Source organism: Bombus huntii, chromosome 2, assembly GCF_024542735.1.
Source record: "Bombus huntii isolate Logan2020A chromosome 2, iyBomHunt1.1, whole genome shotgun sequence".
Taxonomy (NCBI): domain Eukaryota; kingdom Metazoa; phylum Arthropoda; class Insecta; order Hymenoptera; family Apidae; genus Bombus; species Bombus huntii.
Window position 1 is genome coordinate 5,002,936 of NC_066239.1, and position 18,331 is coordinate 5,021,266.

At 33.3% G+C, this 18,331-nt stretch overlaps 1 protein-coding gene and 1 long non-coding RNA gene across 5 annotated transcripts; one reads left to right on the top strand and one right to left on the bottom strand.

The window, feature by feature from the left end:
- Positions 1–561: 561 nt before the first annotated feature.
- LOC126878338 (endoglucanase E-4-like) lies at positions 562–15,264 on the bottom strand. 3 transcript variants are annotated; one of them, XM_050641065.1, is made up of 7 exons: positions 14,921–15,264; positions 10,834–11,207; positions 6,633–6,870; positions 5,596–5,874; positions 3,994–4,334; positions 3,339–3,588; positions 562–2,513 (listed from the first exon to the last, which is right to left on the bottom strand). In XM_050641065.1, the coding sequence occupies exons 2-7, from the start codon at positions 10,864–10,866 to the stop codon at positions 2,227–2,229; spliced, it is 1,428 nt and encodes a 475-aa protein (XP_050497022.1). In that variant the 5' UTR covers positions 10,867–11,207; positions 14,921–15,264; the 3' UTR covers positions 562–2,226. The 3 variants fall into 3 exon arrangements, with proteins under 3 accessions (XP_050497022.1, XP_050497023.1, XP_050497024.1); XM_050641066.1 differs by having other exon boundaries at positions 14,871–15,264; XM_050641067.1 differs by lacking the exon at positions 14,921–15,264 and adding an exon at positions 11,618–12,888.
- Positions 6,771–10,613, top strand: LOC126878339 (uncharacterized). 2 transcript variants are annotated; one of them, XR_007695639.1, is made up of 3 exons: positions 6,771–6,919; positions 7,802–7,997; positions 8,673–10,613. It is a non-coding gene; the product is annotated as an uncharacterized LOC126878339 (long non-coding RNA). The 2 variants fall into 2 exon arrangements; XR_007695638.1 differs by having other exon boundaries at positions 7,802–10,613.
- Positions 15,265–18,331: the final 3,067 nt, after the last annotated feature.

Here is an 18,331-nt window from a genome sequence, read left to right on the forward strand (position 1 = left end):
TGAGAACGCGAATATCTAGATCTCAAGGACGTGGGAAAATTCTTAGGGTAACAGAACGAGCAAGGAAGCTCTCTACCTTCAGGACATTCTAAGTTATAATCTGTCGAACCACCGAAAAGAGCTAAGGAGCAGAACTTCCATTGGTCGTGAAATTTCGCTCGAGGCACTCGAAGATTGTGAGATCTCAACCTCCTCAGCTCTAAGATCTACTGCTCTAGAGTTAAAGTCGCGACATCTTTCGAATCGCTTTATTTTATTTGCTTATTATTACTGTATTTGATTGTAAATAAATATTGTATTTAATACTAAATTACCAGTAGATATTATTACCGTATTTAATAATAATATGTTATTACACTAGCATGAAATAATTTATTTAGAACGATTATAAATTACTAGGTTTCGAATTGAACTGAAAAGCTGTATATAAATTTCTAAATGTATAGTTATGCATTTGTTCCACTATAATTACGGTATCGAGAAATACTCAAACAATATCGTTCAGAATTTCGAATTGCTTTCTGGAATTTTCACGTATAAATTTTCATGACCACCGTAGAGTTATGGAAAATATTCGACTATTTATTTATAACAATATAGGATGTTTTCAGTAGGTATAACATTACATAAGTCTAGTATATTGGGAAGCATATAAATTATGCAAGGTTAAATAATTAAGATAATATAAATACACATTATCTTGCCTATAACAGGAACAATTACTTTGTTCTTCGTTTATGTTAGTTTCTAATCGCATGTATGTTCGTAGCTATCGTACATAGTAAGCTCGTCTTATATTAATTGAAGCATAAAATAATAAGAAATATTAGATATTTATTTAGAAGTAAATTATAACCGAAGATGAATATAAAACTCTAAGATATTGAAATTTTTTCATATGCGCGCTTTTATGTAGTTTATAATACACTATATTTATAGAACTATTAAATAAACGAGGAAGCTAATTTTTCATATTTTTTATGCGATTATTATGTACATTATAAAGTATTTTTCAATAAGAAAAGCTTTAACAGAAGCGAGAATAGCGCGAATAATGGTATAGAAATTGACGTATCAATCGATAGCATCCCTTATTTTAAAAAAGTTTTTCGAAGAAAGTTCTACAAAATATAACTACATAATATTCTTAATTATATTAATTACCGAACAAGTTTTATGTTTCGTACCTAAATAAACTCCTTTCTTCTATTAACCTTATACATACCTTACACCGCTACATTATATATGTACATTTTCCAATCGAATCTATTAAAGCCATACTCAAGCGCGTCAAGCTACACAGCCTAGATATCGTTTCAATAAAATCGTACGTTGAGAACGAAAATAATTTCACCTTCCCATCAATCAACGTTACATCAATAAATTACATCCAATCGTTCAATCGATATAAATTTCTATTCATCATACATAAAACATCTAGTCAATCTTACATAACGGCGCTTCAATCATGGCTGCAATTACTTAATTCATTTTCTTGTTTAATTAATTCATAGTCATGAATATACATTTGCCACTTTCCTTTGATTATCAGAATTAATTACTTGTCTATTCGATTTCTCCATATTACAGACGAGAATTAAAAATCGTTCACTTGATATTTACTTCACATAATATTCACAAAATAATAATTGGATGAAATTACTAGTAGTAGGTATTTATCAACCTAAACACACAATCCACCTAATTTTTTCAGGACGATTATTTCACCATGACCAATCATTGATCTTTTATCACAAATCTCGCTTTTGATACACTACACCACCAATAAGGATCAAGAGATCCTTTACCCGATTGATATTCACATAGAAATATAATATTAACGATACGTTTCGATAATCGACTGAAAGACACTACTATCCTGCATCGAACTTTTCGAAAACGATCACCTAACAATGCATCGATCCTCTTAGCAAATTTTGGAATTCCATTCGATACATTAGTCACCATTAACAAGAATCGGAATATCTTTCATTCAACTGATATACACATAAAATTATCAACTTTCAGCTTTCAAAAAATAAAAGTCAAAAGATAATCCTTCTCCGAAAGATCATTTGACAATATCTTCCAATTTATTTTGTATTCACAGATTATGTATGAATTACGAAAAAGTCTTCTTTCGTTATTTTAACGCGAACTATTTCGTTTTGGAGAGTAAAGTAATTCCTTGGTTCGTGGCCAAAAGCAGCGAACTGTTATCGCACGTTACGTAGTGCTTTTAACTCGTAGTTGCAACAATCCGGCCAGTGCACTCGTGAATCCGGCATTGTAATCCAATGTGACTTCCGTGTATACGTAATCCTCTCGATGATCGTGAAACTTGTCCGCCTCGTCGGGGCCGGAGACCAGGGCACCATAAAGGATTTGAGGGTTTGGTGCGTCCTTGTCGAATTCGGGCCATCCACAAACGGCTGGTCTGTCGGGGCAGGATGACGCAGCATGATGTGGCTGCTTCGGTGGATTTCGACCCCAACCGACCACGTAACTCCTGCCTAATAGGGGTGGAAAGAGTTTTGCTTTAATTGCGATGCGAGAAACGAAGAAATTAGGGTAACTATACAGGATGTTGAAAAAGGTGAGTGCGATACTTGAAGGTTTTATTATAGTACTCGTAGAGAGAAGTAAAAAGTATGTAATCGATAAATATATTGTATATGTACACTGCTGACCATAAGCATGTATTTGGATTCTTCGTAATGTTAATTTAAGTTCAACGTTTCCCACTGTCTTTATTCTTTAATTATTTTATTACAAATCTATTAATTTATCCGTGTAGTGTAATGTAATGTAATGTAATCGTGTCTTGCAACGTAGAATACTAAATAAAGTAAAATTTGTTAAAGTTTTACAATAATTGTAACGACTAGGTGTCTTAATCAGGCTGACCTTCTCAAGTTTATACGACCCGAAATAGATGTTATATTTCAATAGGTATTATTAAAATACGTATAATTCTCAAATGTTTGATTTTATTATTCAATTTAATGTTTGTTCTTTTTGTGTATTCCACACCTTTTATGAATAAAACAATTTAAGAAAGAAACGATATCTGAAGCGATACAAAAGCGAAGAGGAGGTGAGGAGGAGAGCAAGGTTAATACTCACGGTCGACGGTATATATATAGATCTTGAAAACAATTCTTTCAATGTAAAATTAATTTTCATTATTTATTAGCGTTCGATATAAAAAACAAATAACGTTTGATAATAAAGTCTTATCATGATAATTCGTAAAATCACATTTTACTCGAGACCTGCTCCTTTGAATCAGGCTATACAATTTCCAATAGAGTCATATCGTATTATAGCAAGCTTACCGCCTCCTCCCAGCATATAGTAAATTTGTTGCTCGGCAAATTCACGATATTCCTGGGGATCGCCGATACCGGGTGAGTCAGCCGCCTCCAGGCAAACGAACGCTACATTTGCAGCGTGGCAGAGGGTGCCGAACTTGTCGATGTACAGCAATCCCTTCGGCGTGCGTTTTTGCTGGCGCACCGAGAAATCGCAGAAAGCACGTGCCGCGTTCTGATATTCCGGTTGCCCTGTCATCTGTGCCAACAAGACCTGCCAAAATTTTGACTTTAATTCATATCAGCCCGATACAAGTAATTTTTCGCGTTTTAATTTTGCTTTGATTTTCATGATATTTTTTAGTAAATTATCTTGCTGAAGATATTTTAGAAGAAATTAATTGTTTGTAATATTTTCTACGAATTTATTGGTCTTTTTAAGAATCTAATTTGAGAAACGGAACATAGACAGAAATTTGATTCATCTGCTACGTATATTGTAAATTGCAAATTAACTCTTTCTGGTCGGCATTGTAATGCGGGGGCAGACAAATGTCCTCAGAAATTACAGCCGGAAAGTTATAGTTATAAGAAAAATGAAAAGAAAAAAGGAATTCAATGAATATGTATCTCTTCTTTTCTATCATTTTTCAGTACTTAATCAGGCGAATGAATTTACCTGAACGCCAGCGACCTTCTTGTTGTAAAAGAATTCGTTCGGTCTCTCTTTGAGATGGAAATGCTGGTAATGATGTTCAGCATCCTCGAGATATATTGTATCGTTCGTTGCCTTGAACAGCCACACCGCCGCCCAAGCCAATTCGTCACCATAATCCGTGCTCTCGTAATACTGAGCTGCTCCACGGATCGCTTCGTGATAAAGCCCTCGATATTCATTGGCAAACTTGTACAATTCCTTGGCGTGTTTCAAACATTTAGCACTGTATTCTGGATCGTGATTACGAAATACCATACTGGATGCTGCGAGGGCAGCAGCTGTTTCACCTGCTAGATCGGATCCTACAAAAATGATTATAGTAATAAAATAATAGATATAGATAAAATAATAGTAAAAATAAGAATAATAATGGTAATTATTATAATAAACAGTATAATTATAATTGATGATAATAATAAATGAAAACAAATAGAACTACGCATGGAGGAAATTGTTAAATAATACGAAGTACAGAAGTGAATCATTAGGCATTCTCTTTATAATGTTGTTCGAATATATTTTTTCGCAGGTCGAGAACTTTCTCAAATTCTACAATAAAAAGAAACCTATGAATGTTACAGAGCATATATGGACCTGGTGAGAGTCGTAAGAGAAAAGAAACGGAAATCGGCTTTCTCAAATACACTGGAAAGAGAATAGCAGAAAGTATGAAATGAACGTACGAAGAGATTACTTGACGTTTCAAATCAAAGGAATTCATAATAGAAGTAATAATTATTTTACGTTAAATAACATTTGTCGTGCTGATTACTAATTCTTGAAAAGAACATTTAAGAAATTGTTCTTACACTTGTTCATAAAAACAAAACATTTTCCACAGTATTGCAATTACACAAAATCCGCGATGAACGCGAAAGAAATTTAGGCTAAGCATTCCTACGTAAAATAAATGAAAATATCTTCTAGTTCTTTGATGAAGGCTCTTCTGATTTGATGGAACTTTGTTCGATATCATACATTGCTTTGCAGATGAACGCTGCCTAGTTAAGAAATATTTCTCCACGTTTCGCCGCCAAACAAGTTACATATATAGGAGAAAGGCAAAACTCGCAATATACGTATGTTTGACGAAAGTTTTACGCGAAATTATGAGCTTTCGGGAATTTCACGTTGGCTTTTGGCTCGAAACTACGTATGAACTGCCGCGAAATTTACTCATCGTGTTGCTTGTTCGTTTGAAGTTGATAGCATGTAGTAGGTACATCTGCAATACATGGGATTGTAGGCAGATTTTCTGCTAAAGGGAATTTTGACTAGAATTATCAGTTGCAGTTTTCAAAAACTAGACTATCGTTTCCCCGCGTAAAAATTAAATTTATATAATTGTATGTGGTTACAATATAGTGTTGTAGTAGCATGTACTACAATATAGTTATAATACAGATGATATTCGCACGGTATTGTAGTTAATAGAAAAATGAAAGATATTACTTAACGCACGTTTGTAAATGAATTTGTGAATATTTCAAAAACCTGGTGACAGAATTTTTCACGATCAATCTAATATTGTTATTATTAATATTAGATGTTATGATATTATACCTGGGTGTTCCGGATCAATTTTATAGGCAGGTCTGGTGGTATTCAGTTCTTCTGGTCTCCCCCAAAACGTGTGATCTAATGAGAAATCCCCGACTTGCCCGTAAAAGACATATTCGCTTACATGGCACTTGATGAAGTAGTCTGTAGCCCATTTGATGGCTTTACGAAGTTCGTCGAGTTGGCCAGCCGCGTTGTAAGCTTCTGGCCAACTGACGGCGCCCCAAGCCAGAAGGGTAGTTGTCGAAGCCATAGTAAAACCGAACTTCACGAAATCACCAGCTAAAAATATTTCGAATTATTACATTTTAATGTACTACGTCTTTATCAGGTATTTTTGTTACAACTTTTTAATGATTCAACGTACATATTTTTCTTCAGTTTATTAATCAAGATGATTGTACTCTAGAATATCGTGACATTCAACTTGCAAAACTTGAAAAGCAACTTGCAAATGGATGTATAATATATCTTTTATAAGATGTATAGATATTTTAGTATATGTATAATTATTTACGGAGATAAACGTATAAAGATCAGTGGTAAAAATAATTTGCTAAACTAAAGAATTAAATCTACAAGTATGCTCACGTGTATGCGTCCGTTAAGCGACTAATAAAGCTTCCAGTCAATTATAATCCCTATTTTTGTTAGAAAATGATAAGAACATATTTACTCTCAAACTCAAATTAACGATGGTGGATTTTGAAATTGCTCTTCTAGAAAAAATTACGAAAAATGCGACTTTCTTTTTACCTACAGTCTTCCTACGTTAATAAATATTACTCGTGACATTACTCGAAGAAATAATCCTAACAAAAAAGAAAAAAAGGAAAAAGATGTGCAAGCACTTTCATATATCAATATAACGATAGCAAATTTACACAATCACGATATCGCGTAGGTAGAAAATTCTATCTACAGAACTTCATTTCTAGTAAGTATATTTTCCACTGATCATTTTATCGTTGCCTGAGCGATGCAATCATTCCTATATACTATGTAGTCTATATACCATACTATATACTGTTTTCAACTACCATCATAATAGCCTCCGGTCAAATCTTCTCCGTTCAGTCCTCGATCGTCGAGCGCCGAGTCCTCTCTCCATGGGATTCGATTGTTCTCCGGCAGCTTTCCCGATCGTTGTGCCTCGTAAAACAAAAGCGAAAGCTCCAGCACACGAGCGTAATCGTTCTCGTCCTCGATGGGTTTCACGTAGTACGGTGGGTTCGCGTTTATCGTATCGATGAAGGCTATCGATGCTATCGCCAAGCTCTGTAATGTGAATCATTCATTGAATTAAGCTTTTCGCGTAACTATTGAGGTGAGTTCAACGCATACGTGATCGTTCATCAGAATGAACGAGGATGTATGTATTTTTTTATTTTTATCAATGATAATATTCCCTTTTACATCGTTGTTGCTTCTTATTTTTCTTATTTAGTAAGGATTCTGTCTTTTTGAAAAGGATAAAAATATTTTCCTTCGATAATCGTACGAGTTCTGCGAACGTCTTGTAAGTTCTCGAAGTTAGGGGTTCTTATCAAATTTAACGAAAGTGACATATTCTCGACACTATAGAGTTATGTCGAAACCACAAAGTATGACTGCAATAAATCCGCAAGGCACGTACACGTGTTGTACGTGACGGACTTTCGTAAAGGCCACCTAAGAAGCGACAGCTAAACTTTCGTTATAACCTTAGGTAGTCGATAGAAGCGAAGCCACTCCTCTTTCCGATTCTATCGCGGAAGAATGCTCAATTTTTATCGCAGACAGAATTTTATTTCTCCGATGGGAAAACATAAATTCACTCGGCTATCATATTTTATTGCGTTCAGATAATTATAATATTCGAAGCTCCACGTCTGCTTTTTTTCATCTTTATTTAATACTTAGACAAGGTAATTTTAAATTTTATTCCTTAACTGTATGTTTATTGAAAATTAGCCCATTTCTAACACAATTATATAAAATGTTCCGAGATGTATACGAAAGAATTCCTAGTATCGCTCCGAAACAGCGAGAATATTCGATAAAAAATCTTCATTGTAAAACACATTATGTACATCCATTCATATCCTTTACCTTAAAAATGTTCTTAGAAAAATTTATTATGGCACAACCTAATATAAGAAGAAATACTACAATATTTTATTGATCGAACGAACAACTCTAAACCGAGCAATTTTTATACTTGTCACAGGTTTAAGAAGGTCCAGCAGCGTAAAAGGGACATCGATAAACATCGATATCATTTCGTGACATCGATTGCGAATAAAATTTCGTGTTCATATCGGCGATATCGGTCGATGTGTACGTGAAATGAGTTTGGAACCGCGTTTGGTGCGACGTGTACTTCGTACAGTCCGGCGTTACATTCTTTCTAAGAAATTCTCAAGGTTCGTCGACCATGTAATATCTGTATGACAAACGCCAATACCCTTTGCAAACACGAAGCTTATTGTAAACTCGTGTTCTCGCATTTTTACCACTACGGCCGACGACGAAATTTGTCCACACGCGGCTCGCTGCTACGCGGACTTTAATATTTGCGATCTTACGCGGGGATTTCGTTGCAAACATGAAACGTAGTACCAGCGTCCGTTGGTACATGCGAGTTTCTGCAGTTTCTGTGTAATAGAAAAAGTCGACGAACCGAAGGTTTTCTCTTTTTGCTACGTTGGAAATTATTTTCACTGAAAGTTTCTTTCCTACACCATGTAAAGAATTACAGAAAGAAATTAACAGATGTGTAAAATTACTTTTACTAGAAGTTCGTTTGTTTCGCTATGTAGAAGATTATAGCAAAAAATGAATTTTATGTATAATTAAAGTAACGTGCAAAAATCTTAAACCACTTACAAAATAGAACCGTTTTGCTCTTACGAAGAGAGAATCCTTGGTATGATTTAAGAATTATCGATTAACGCAAAAGATTAAAGATAATTAATAGTAATTAATAAAAATGGAAAATACATTTTTTCTTTTTTCACATCTGGTTGTTAGCAACGCCAATATGAACAGAGATAGACATTTAGCAGTTAGATTTTTCAAAATATCGATATCTCTTTCAGGAAGGAGAAAACGATTGAAACTTGATCTTTATTACAGAGATCTTCACCCGAAGTTCTTTTGATCCGGTATTTATCGCGAAAAAATTTAATCTGAAGCAATTAATATTTAAAGTGGCCGTCATTGACTTTGCGGGCTTTCAGAAATTCATTTACAAATGTGATGGTTGTCTTATGATCTCCAAGCCACTGAATCGCAGGAAAGGTGAATTAATCAAATCGATCGATACTTTCTTTAATTAGACGATTTATTTATGCAAGAGTAATCCCGTTCGAAGGTCGATCCCATCAGACAGTAAGAATGCAGACTCGCGTGATGGTAATACACGTCTGCTTAGTAAGACATGGGGACCGGAAGTCGATGTCCCGGCTGCTACTTCCGGCCACACGAAGGAGTCTACAGCTCGTCAATGTCAGATCCAAGGAGGGAAAATTCGATTTCACCATATCGAAATGTCATCTGATATAAAATTAGAAATGGATATTGCACATTTTCAGAGACGTATAATTTAATATACATAATATAAAAAGTATAGTAAGTTATTTACATTTTACACGATTCTCATCCATTTCTTTTACAGCTGATGATATTTAATTGTTTTTAAATGTATTATTTTTACACCATCCTATATTATATCTGGATATTTCTATACTATAAAATATTTAACAGTTTAATATTATTTTTATATCGTACGTATATTCATATATTTATACTAGAGTTTTAAAAGTGCTTACGTTTAGAAAAAGGAGGAATCATACGTTCATCGATGTTTACTTTGCAATTTACTATTTTGTCGTAAAGTAATTTGTAGAATAAAAATCACGTTATCATCTCCAAAGATGCAATAATGTAAAATAAGTTAATAAAACGAAAGTTCAATGGCAACTAGTTTGTCGAAATTGCGAGTGAGCGTGTTGTGTTCGATGAAACGAACATCGAGTTTTTCGGCGTTTGATTTCGCGCGAGTCAATTCGAACGCGTTGCATCGCGCCAGTAGCAACAATAAGTATTCAAAACGACGTCTCGCGTCGGCATTTTGTTCGATGAGCAAGCACATATGTAAGTGTGTGTACGTATGAATCGAAAAGACATGACGTAACACGTGACGATAGAATGGAATCTTACGTGTATTTGATACGAAGCGATAAGAAATACATACATATAAAATTAGTAACGCTCTTATAATTCCATGACTTACAATTAAAAGTGATATAAGTAGCTATGTATATATATACAGGGTGGTTGGTAACTGGTGGTACAAGCGGAAAGGGGGCGATCCTACGCGAAAAAAGAAGTCGAAAATATAGAATAAAAATTTTTCGTTTGAGGCTTTGTTTTCGAGAAAATCGACTTTGAATTTTCGCTCGGTACGCGTGCACTTTATCATGCCTCGTTATAACGGATCTCATTGTAGATCGTTGTCTCGATGGAAAAATTAAAAAAAAAGAAAAGAAATTTTTACTCTATATTTTCGACTTCTTTTTTCGCGTAGAATCACCCCCTTTCCGCTTGTACCACCAGTTACCAACCACCCTGTATATCAAAATATTTAATTGTTAATATTACAATATTATAATAATCCATTAATGTAATTACCCTACTATTGTGTGCTAATCTTGTTATTGTTAATTTATCTTTTAATCTTTTGTATCTTACCTTCCTTCCTTATATTTTATAATTATATTTTAATATAATTAATATAATTTTTCTTTTAATAAAATCAATATAAAATAAATATAATCTTTCATTATACGTGATATTATGCGCCAATATAATAACTATAATTTATACGTGACAAAGTCAAATTATTCGGTAAAAAACTCATACGAGGAACTATAGATCAATTTTTCAGGATGAGTGGTTGCAAACATGCTGATTATAAACGTTATAAAATGACTGATGTTGTACAACGACACGTGTCATAAATTAATTTGCTATTTGAAGTTTCTGGATATAATTTGGATGTAATCAATCACCTTATCTTTACGTTTATCCGATTTTATCCTTGACCCGAAATTTAACACTATGAAAATGAAACGCATATCACCTGATAAAAAGAGGAACGGTTCATTGGAAAATAAATGTACGTGCCAAATTTTTTGTAGCCACTATAGAAATTAGGTAGTTTGACGTCTGTTATCACAATGAAGAATGATCACTCACCGCAACATAGATGACAAACGCGTTCAGTTCCATTCTCGATTTTTCTCCCACAATTCTTTCTGTGGGACAACGGACGACTGTTAATCACCTTTTCGCGGCGTTTGCCAACATCGATGTAAAACGCATTTCGGGATGTTGCATGTCGATTATTCACGTGCACCTCTTCATCAATAATTTCCACTCCTGTGAAATCGTTTCTTTAATCACAAAAGCGTTTCTTTCCTTGTTCCGATCTTGAAGAGTTCTTAACGATTTGATCAAATGTATAATTAAATTGATCAACGTTTGTAGTTAATATTCTTCTAGCGTCGTTCACAAAGTGGAGGAATTACTTGATTGATTATCTTGACTTTGAATAAAATCATCCACTGATTCTGTAATATGTGAGAAACCGACTTAGTAAATTGAAAATGACGCAATTTTATTGGATTCTTTGAGAAATTTTTCATTAACCCCTTCTCGTACCATTTAGTTCGACGAAACAGAGCAGCCTGATGCTCGTAAACAGGAACTAACATTCGGTCACAATCGTAACGGGCGAAGAAACAGTTCGCGAGTTCGGCTTGTTATGTTTACGTTTGGCTCAAGTATCTGGTCGCAAGTCAGACTCGCGATATTCATATTTGGACGAAAATCTTCATCGCGAGTCTGACTCGCTAAAGTACGGGAAAGGGTTAATAATTACTGCTTTAGAAGCTCACAAATTTTCTGATTTCCACGCGATATCGGAATAAACCTAAATATCTTTCTTTTTGTCTTTGAACTTTACGCAAGAATAAATTACCTTTCCTCTTTGCTGACAGCCAAGTTGCAATTGTTTAATTTATGTGTTCACAATTTTGTTACATTTTGCACTTAACATTTTATTAGAATCTCTAAGAAACATATATCTGACGTTTCGAGGAATTGGATCAGAATTATCGTCACAGAGACATCGAATTACAGCGAGAATTATATTGTGCAGCCACGAACGTGCTGCATTTACTGCGATGTTTTTAATTTATTATTTGATCTTAAATGTACGAACAAAATTACTTTATTATTTTAGAATTAATCTCATATAATATGAAGAACGTGACTTATACATACGTCATGTTCTGTCCCTGCAATCTTCATATTAAGACATACTATTAAAAGAAACATTTTTTAATACCTTTTAAATCATACCTTTATCTCCTTTACATTCATCGTTTAATTAACTCACCATTTCCTTAAAACTCAGACATTAAAATAACATTTTAAATATTCTTCACGAATTTTAGATATTCATGCAAAATTTCCTAAATACCTTACACAAATCCTGCACAGTTTTTAAATAGTTTCTATGAAAAAATTCACATCGTAAAGTTATATTTTCTCTTGTCTTTTCAAACACTTCTAACGAATCTTTTACTCAAGAAGTGATGATGTATTAAACGGCCGTCGTTTCTCTCATTACGTTTTTCCTCAGTTATGTAAGAACCGATCGATGCGACCAGGATGTTTGAAACGCTTCTTTAACCATAAAACATAAAGAAGATAATCGTTTCCAAGCAAAAAAGAACGATTTTTATATCACGCACGGCGCGCGGAATTTTTACTGTTGTATTATCAAGAATTTTCACAACGAGTAAATCATATTACATTCGCGAACGAAAGACTATTGAAGAGGAAAATTCGTGAACTAAGTATTATCCTCTTTTCGTAGCTGGTTTTATTAACGATTCGCCTAAGAAGGTTGCTCTTTGTACTATTGGCATATATACAGAGCTAAGAATATTCTATCTAGTTACTCTGTGCTTGGTTTATCACGTTTCTTAAAGTTTTCCTTAGTCGAAAATTGCCTTTGCTTAAATTGCGACATAAGCATGAATTCCACGTTTGAATTAATTTGTGGGAACGTAGCAAATCTTTCGATGTGACGCGTGTTCTTGTAATAATTTTGATCCTTTCATCTAAAGTTCTTTTTGCTCTATATTAAAATATTTCCTTTCAAACACACGCGAAGTGCCTTAAAAATAAAGCGAATGTGGTCAAAAAATAAAAAACATCAAACAGACCGAGAAAGTAAACAAATATATTTATATCGTGTTTTCTTTACTATGATCTTCATGTATGCTTCTATTTTTGGATAAACGCAGTGATCATGTTCGCACGACATCATTAACTTAACTTAACTTAACTTAACTTAAAAACTGTTATCTGTTCGTGGAAAGCGCGTCTGACATATTCGTATGGATTCCACAAAGAGACCGACGTTAATTTCGCGATAAAGAAGAACGTACTAGCCGAAGATTCGGATTGTTCGTCCGTGCGCGTTATTTGCATTCCACCAGAGGGATTTCTTGGTAAAACGATCTCACAGAGGTACCCTGGAAACCGAGCGCACAGGAAGTTTGGAAAGTCGACGTTTACTGCCGACGCTAAATATTTTGTCTGCGTGCTTTCCGACGACGACGATTCGTAAAATATATGGCACGAAGTATAGCACTCATTATACTTACTCGTAGTACTCGTTACTCGTAATATTTAACGAGTGAAAGATATCTTTGCTTAATAATGTTCGTATTAATGTTTGAACTAATGTTCTATTTTTCCTATTGTTTTCAGAAAACTTTAAATTCGTATAAACATGCACAGCCTATCAACGACTTTTTTTAGTTAAAACTGTTTTCTTTTTTCCTAACAATTTGACAAATGCATAATTATTTCTTTAGTAATATCGTATCTCGTTTGTTAAACTAGCATGCGTGAAAATCCAAACGGAAATGAACGAGAAAGGAGCAAGAAGCGAAATTCTTGATTTAATTGACAAGTACATCAACCGACAGCTCCAGTTCAATACGAAATAATGATCGGTTGTATACTCTCGTTATGACAACTTGTACAGCAATTATGGACGCGTTCCATCCGTTAGCAAAGTGGCAAACAACCAGAAGAAAGTTCCGCTTCGTTACCGAAACTTCCTACGAATAGCTTTTATGATTTAATAAAAAAAATAGCTGTTTTGTAGCTCTATAAACAATCTTCTATCTCTAAGCGGTGCTTCGAGGAAAAAGTGTTTTAAAATAAGATTCCAGAAATGAAATATTTAACGATAATTCTAACAATAAACTTCAATGATATTCAATGGTATTGCAATGCACTTGTTACATTTAGCAGGCAAGATCCAACTGCACGAAGTTCTTTTTAGCTGTCGATTTCGTGTGAGTCATCGAAATCATGCATATTGCATATAAATTATAAATACGTATGAAAGATACTTCGATGGTTGTCAAGTCGACATTTTCAATGCAGACGAAGACGTTGTTTACCACTGACTCATTTAACGCGTTTTCTATTAAGAATATTAAATGCCAAAGGGCGGTCAAACGTATCGCCTAATCGCGAAAATAAAGATGAAAGTGGTACCGATACATAGACATTATTTTTGATAGTTTATAATACTTTAAATTTATGCGCATAAGAGTTTTTTTACTAATTGTTATTTTGCCCTAATTTATACATTTTTGAAGATATATTCATTGAAATATATCGTATTTCATTCATATATCGTATTCATTCACGAATATTTAATCATGCAATATAATTAAGCTATTTATTATAAATTAAAAAGAAATTCAGATTAAAATCAGTTTCTTTCAGATATCTTTTATAATTCTTCCAAAAAGTTGATTATAAGATAACTTTACTTTTTCCATCCTTTTTTCTATGAATGGTATAAATAATATTGCAAAAAATTCATTAAATTAATAATATTTCTCTGTAAATGGAAAATTCGATAGAAATCGAAATCTAAATCCTGAATATAGAATTAGGAAAGGAAAAAAGAAGAAGCAATATTTAAAAAGAAATTCTGAATTATGCAGGGGAAGAATAGGAAAAGAAATAACTTTTCCAAAACTTCTATTAATTCGCAGATTACTACCCAATCGTTTGGAAAGTATTTCACATATCGTAGAGACTCGTTTATATCTCCTACCAAAGCTCGTTAACGAACAGAGTAGTATATCTTTAAATGAAAAACGCAATAAATAAACATTCATTATCGTAATTACCCGTAATTTAATCTTGATTAGATGAAACGACTTCCTCGATTGAACCTCACCTTTCTTTTCTTCAACACCTTTAAGCAGTGACGATCCACTTTTTACATTCTGCTATTGTTTACAAAATCCTACCCTGTTCAAGTAAATTTCCACAATATTCAGAGAAATCACAAAATTCTTTATCGCGAAACAGATTGTTCGTTGTTTCGATACTCCAGCTGCGATTCACTTCGACATTTGAACTACACTATGCATTTAACGAGGTGAACGCACTTGTCAGTCAGAAAGTTCATGAACCGAGAGTTTGAAAGAATCCAGCGTTTGATGATCGCGTTTCGATCGATTCGTCGACTGATCGATTATGTGTCTGACTGACTGACTTACTGACTGACTGACTGACCAACGATTGTGACTTGCCGACGATCTTCCAACCGCGAACAGGTGGGGAAGGAAGTGGGGGTGATCCCTCGGAGAACGAAAGTACTTGTCTCGCATTTAATTGTTTGAGAGCGATTGGTGTACCGAGGAAAGACGCGGACAGTGGAAAGACGAGAAAGTGCGAGAAATTGTATCTTCTGTTGCGATAAGCAAAATATAGAAACACGTTTAATCGTAAAAATTTCTACTTGTGAAATCAAAGTAATCGTTTCATATTTACCGTGAACAGTTGCGTGGCGAGGAAAGAATTTGTAGAACATATAGAGAGGATGTGTAGGAATGTATCGAATAAAAATAAAGTTATTCTTGGCCTAAGATATAAGCATCGTCGTCTGACGCAATTGTTTCGAAGATAATAAATAATGTAAATAAAAAGAATTATATCTTCGTTGGTATACGAAGAATGTAACACAGATATATAGAAGTGATATATAGAAATAATACGAATAAACAAGTCCTTCTTTCCTTTTGATCAACGTATAGCATTTTAGTGATATGCCAATCGTAAGAGAATTGATATGACTTGTAACCTACGGTCATTTCTACGAACCAGTCAGAATGTTGAAAAAGCCTGAGAATGGAGTATTGGATCGATCCACGTTACGTTCGATTACTGAAATATCCTAATTACATCAGGGTAACGAGTATACGAAAACGGAAACTCGTGCGATTTAAAGACTTCGTTTCGGAGCTGTAATTAGTCGGTCACTTTCTTTTTTAGTCAATTTTCTTCCCTTTTTTGACTGTCTCTCATCGACGAACGGGCAAAATTAATTGAAATCTCTGGACGAGATTGTAATTCGATGCTTGGACCGACAAAAACTGACAAGTTGGAAAAGGGAATTGTTCGGTGTGGCTATTTCAGTGTTTTCTCAATTTTCATTCTGGAAATCTGCAGTTTCACCGTTGTCCTCGTTTCCACTTTTTCTTTTTCAATTGTTTAAATTTAACGAGCTTCCAACTTCAAACACGACAGCGTCACTTTTTCACAAGGGTTTGATGAAACATTTTTGTTCGTTCTCTGAAAAATTCCAGAAATTATATTTTCTCTGTTTTTATATCAAATACAAACATATTATTGAATAACAGGAAAGCTTTTAAGATGTTTTAAAATTTAGACAAATTGGTTTATAAGGTTTTTATGCAAAAGGACAAAGAAGATAAAAATGAATCGATCTCCATCGTTTTCAGAATTTTACGTATAACAATTTGTGTCTTTTATTTCCGCTACAATGTCACGTACAATACGCAATAAGAACTGAGAATATATTTTTTCCACGTATGATTGATTATAACGAATTATGATTATCCTAACAAATTATTGTACACACGTATATCTTATTTTACTATTTATACAAATCAGTTTAAAAAACGCAATATAATTTGTCAAATTATTTTAGGGTCATTGATATAAAATCTATTTCATAATTACATATTTTATTAAAAAACGGAATATATTTATATATTTTTCAATTGTTCAATTTGTGTCTTTTATTTCCGCTACGTTGTCACGTACAATACGCAGTAAGAACTGAGAATATATGTTTCCACGTATGATTGATTATAACGAATTATGATTATCCTAACAAATTATTGTACACACGTATATCTTATTTTACTATTTATACAAATCAGCTTAAGAAACGCAATATAATTTGTCAAATTATTTTAGGGTCATTGATATAAAATCTATTTCATAATTACATATTTTATTTAAAAATGAAATATATTTATATGTTCTTCAACTGTCTAGTGTAAACCCGCTATACAATCATGATTAAATAATTCCAAGGTATGAATAATTCTAATAATTTCAACGAAACACGAGTATTAATTAATCGAAATTACTAATTTACATAGGCGACTAATTCATACAAACCATAAATCTATGTATAAAGCAGAATGAAGATAAGATATTAATCTGTATATACTCAATCTCGTCCTTAACTATTTTACAGGGTATTGCTACAAATAATATTTAATAAAGTCGTACAAAAGTATAAATTACGTACTCTATATGTATACTACATTCTTACTGGAAATCACATATTGCATGATAAATTCATATACATATATATTGTTTGTCAATTAGACGAAATGTTTTGTAATAATATTTATACAATTATATTTTATGAGCATACTTAATTGCGAGTTCTTATATTTGAGTATTTACGTTACTAACAAATATTGATGCTAACGTGTAAAAGTGAACAGAAAGAAATTTTCAATTTAACCGAAAGCTAAATGGTTAGAAGAACGGTGGAAAATTAATTTTTTATTCGTTTCAGATATTTAAAATAAATTCTTTCGAATATTCACTAGAGTAAACTTTGAAAAAGGAAGATAAAAGGAAGAAGTCCTTTTTCATATCTTTTACGCTATGCTTCGCGTACGTTGAAACATAAAAGAAAAGTATATAAACGCTGTTTCTACGTTAACTCCACAATTGAAACCTTATGCGCACGTTTATACTTTATATAAAAACAATATGTATGTATACTATAATAGCATTCCTTTCGTTATAAAATTATGGGGTAATTGTGAGAGAGATATTTCCTCACGTCCATTAGTTTTTAAAGGTATACACATTATCGTACATTGCACATGAACCGAGCCTATTTTCCACAATGTGGGACATGGTATAGTGTTGAAAAAAAGGTACTTTCAAAAATCGAAAGTACTATGCTCTACGTATGCAGTCTAACCTACTTTCGACGCGGCAATTACAATGTAATAAACGAATTACCTGCGTACGGATAATCACCTGTACAATTATGCTGCGTTTGAAACGAAACTCTACGCTTATTTTAATGTTATACTTACAGGATGTCTTTTTCGTAATTTCTCGGAAGAAAAATCATCTACATTTTGTGAGTTGATATTAATTACCAGATAAAAATAAATACGTGTAAACTTTACACGTTTCACTAGCGTTTTATTTAAATTTTAATTTTTGTTCGAATAAAATAAATATTATTTATCTTATGTCGCTTTTCCTGTAGTGGAGCGAAGTTAGATTTTCTAAATCATAA

Excerpts from the sequence above, each read along its gene's own strand:
- LOC126878338 (XM_050641065.1), bottom strand. The coding sequence starts at position 10,866 with ATGGAACTGAACGCGTTTGTCATCTATGTTGCG. Across the intron at positions 6,871-10,833 it reads CGTTTGTCATCTATGTTGCG|AGCTTGGCGATAGCATCGAT; the intron begins GTGAGTGATCAT and ends TTCACATTACAG. Across the intron at positions 4,335-5,595 it reads AATTGATCCGGAACACCCAG|GATCCGATCTAGCAGGTGAA; the intron begins GTATAATATCAT and ends TCATTTTTGTAG.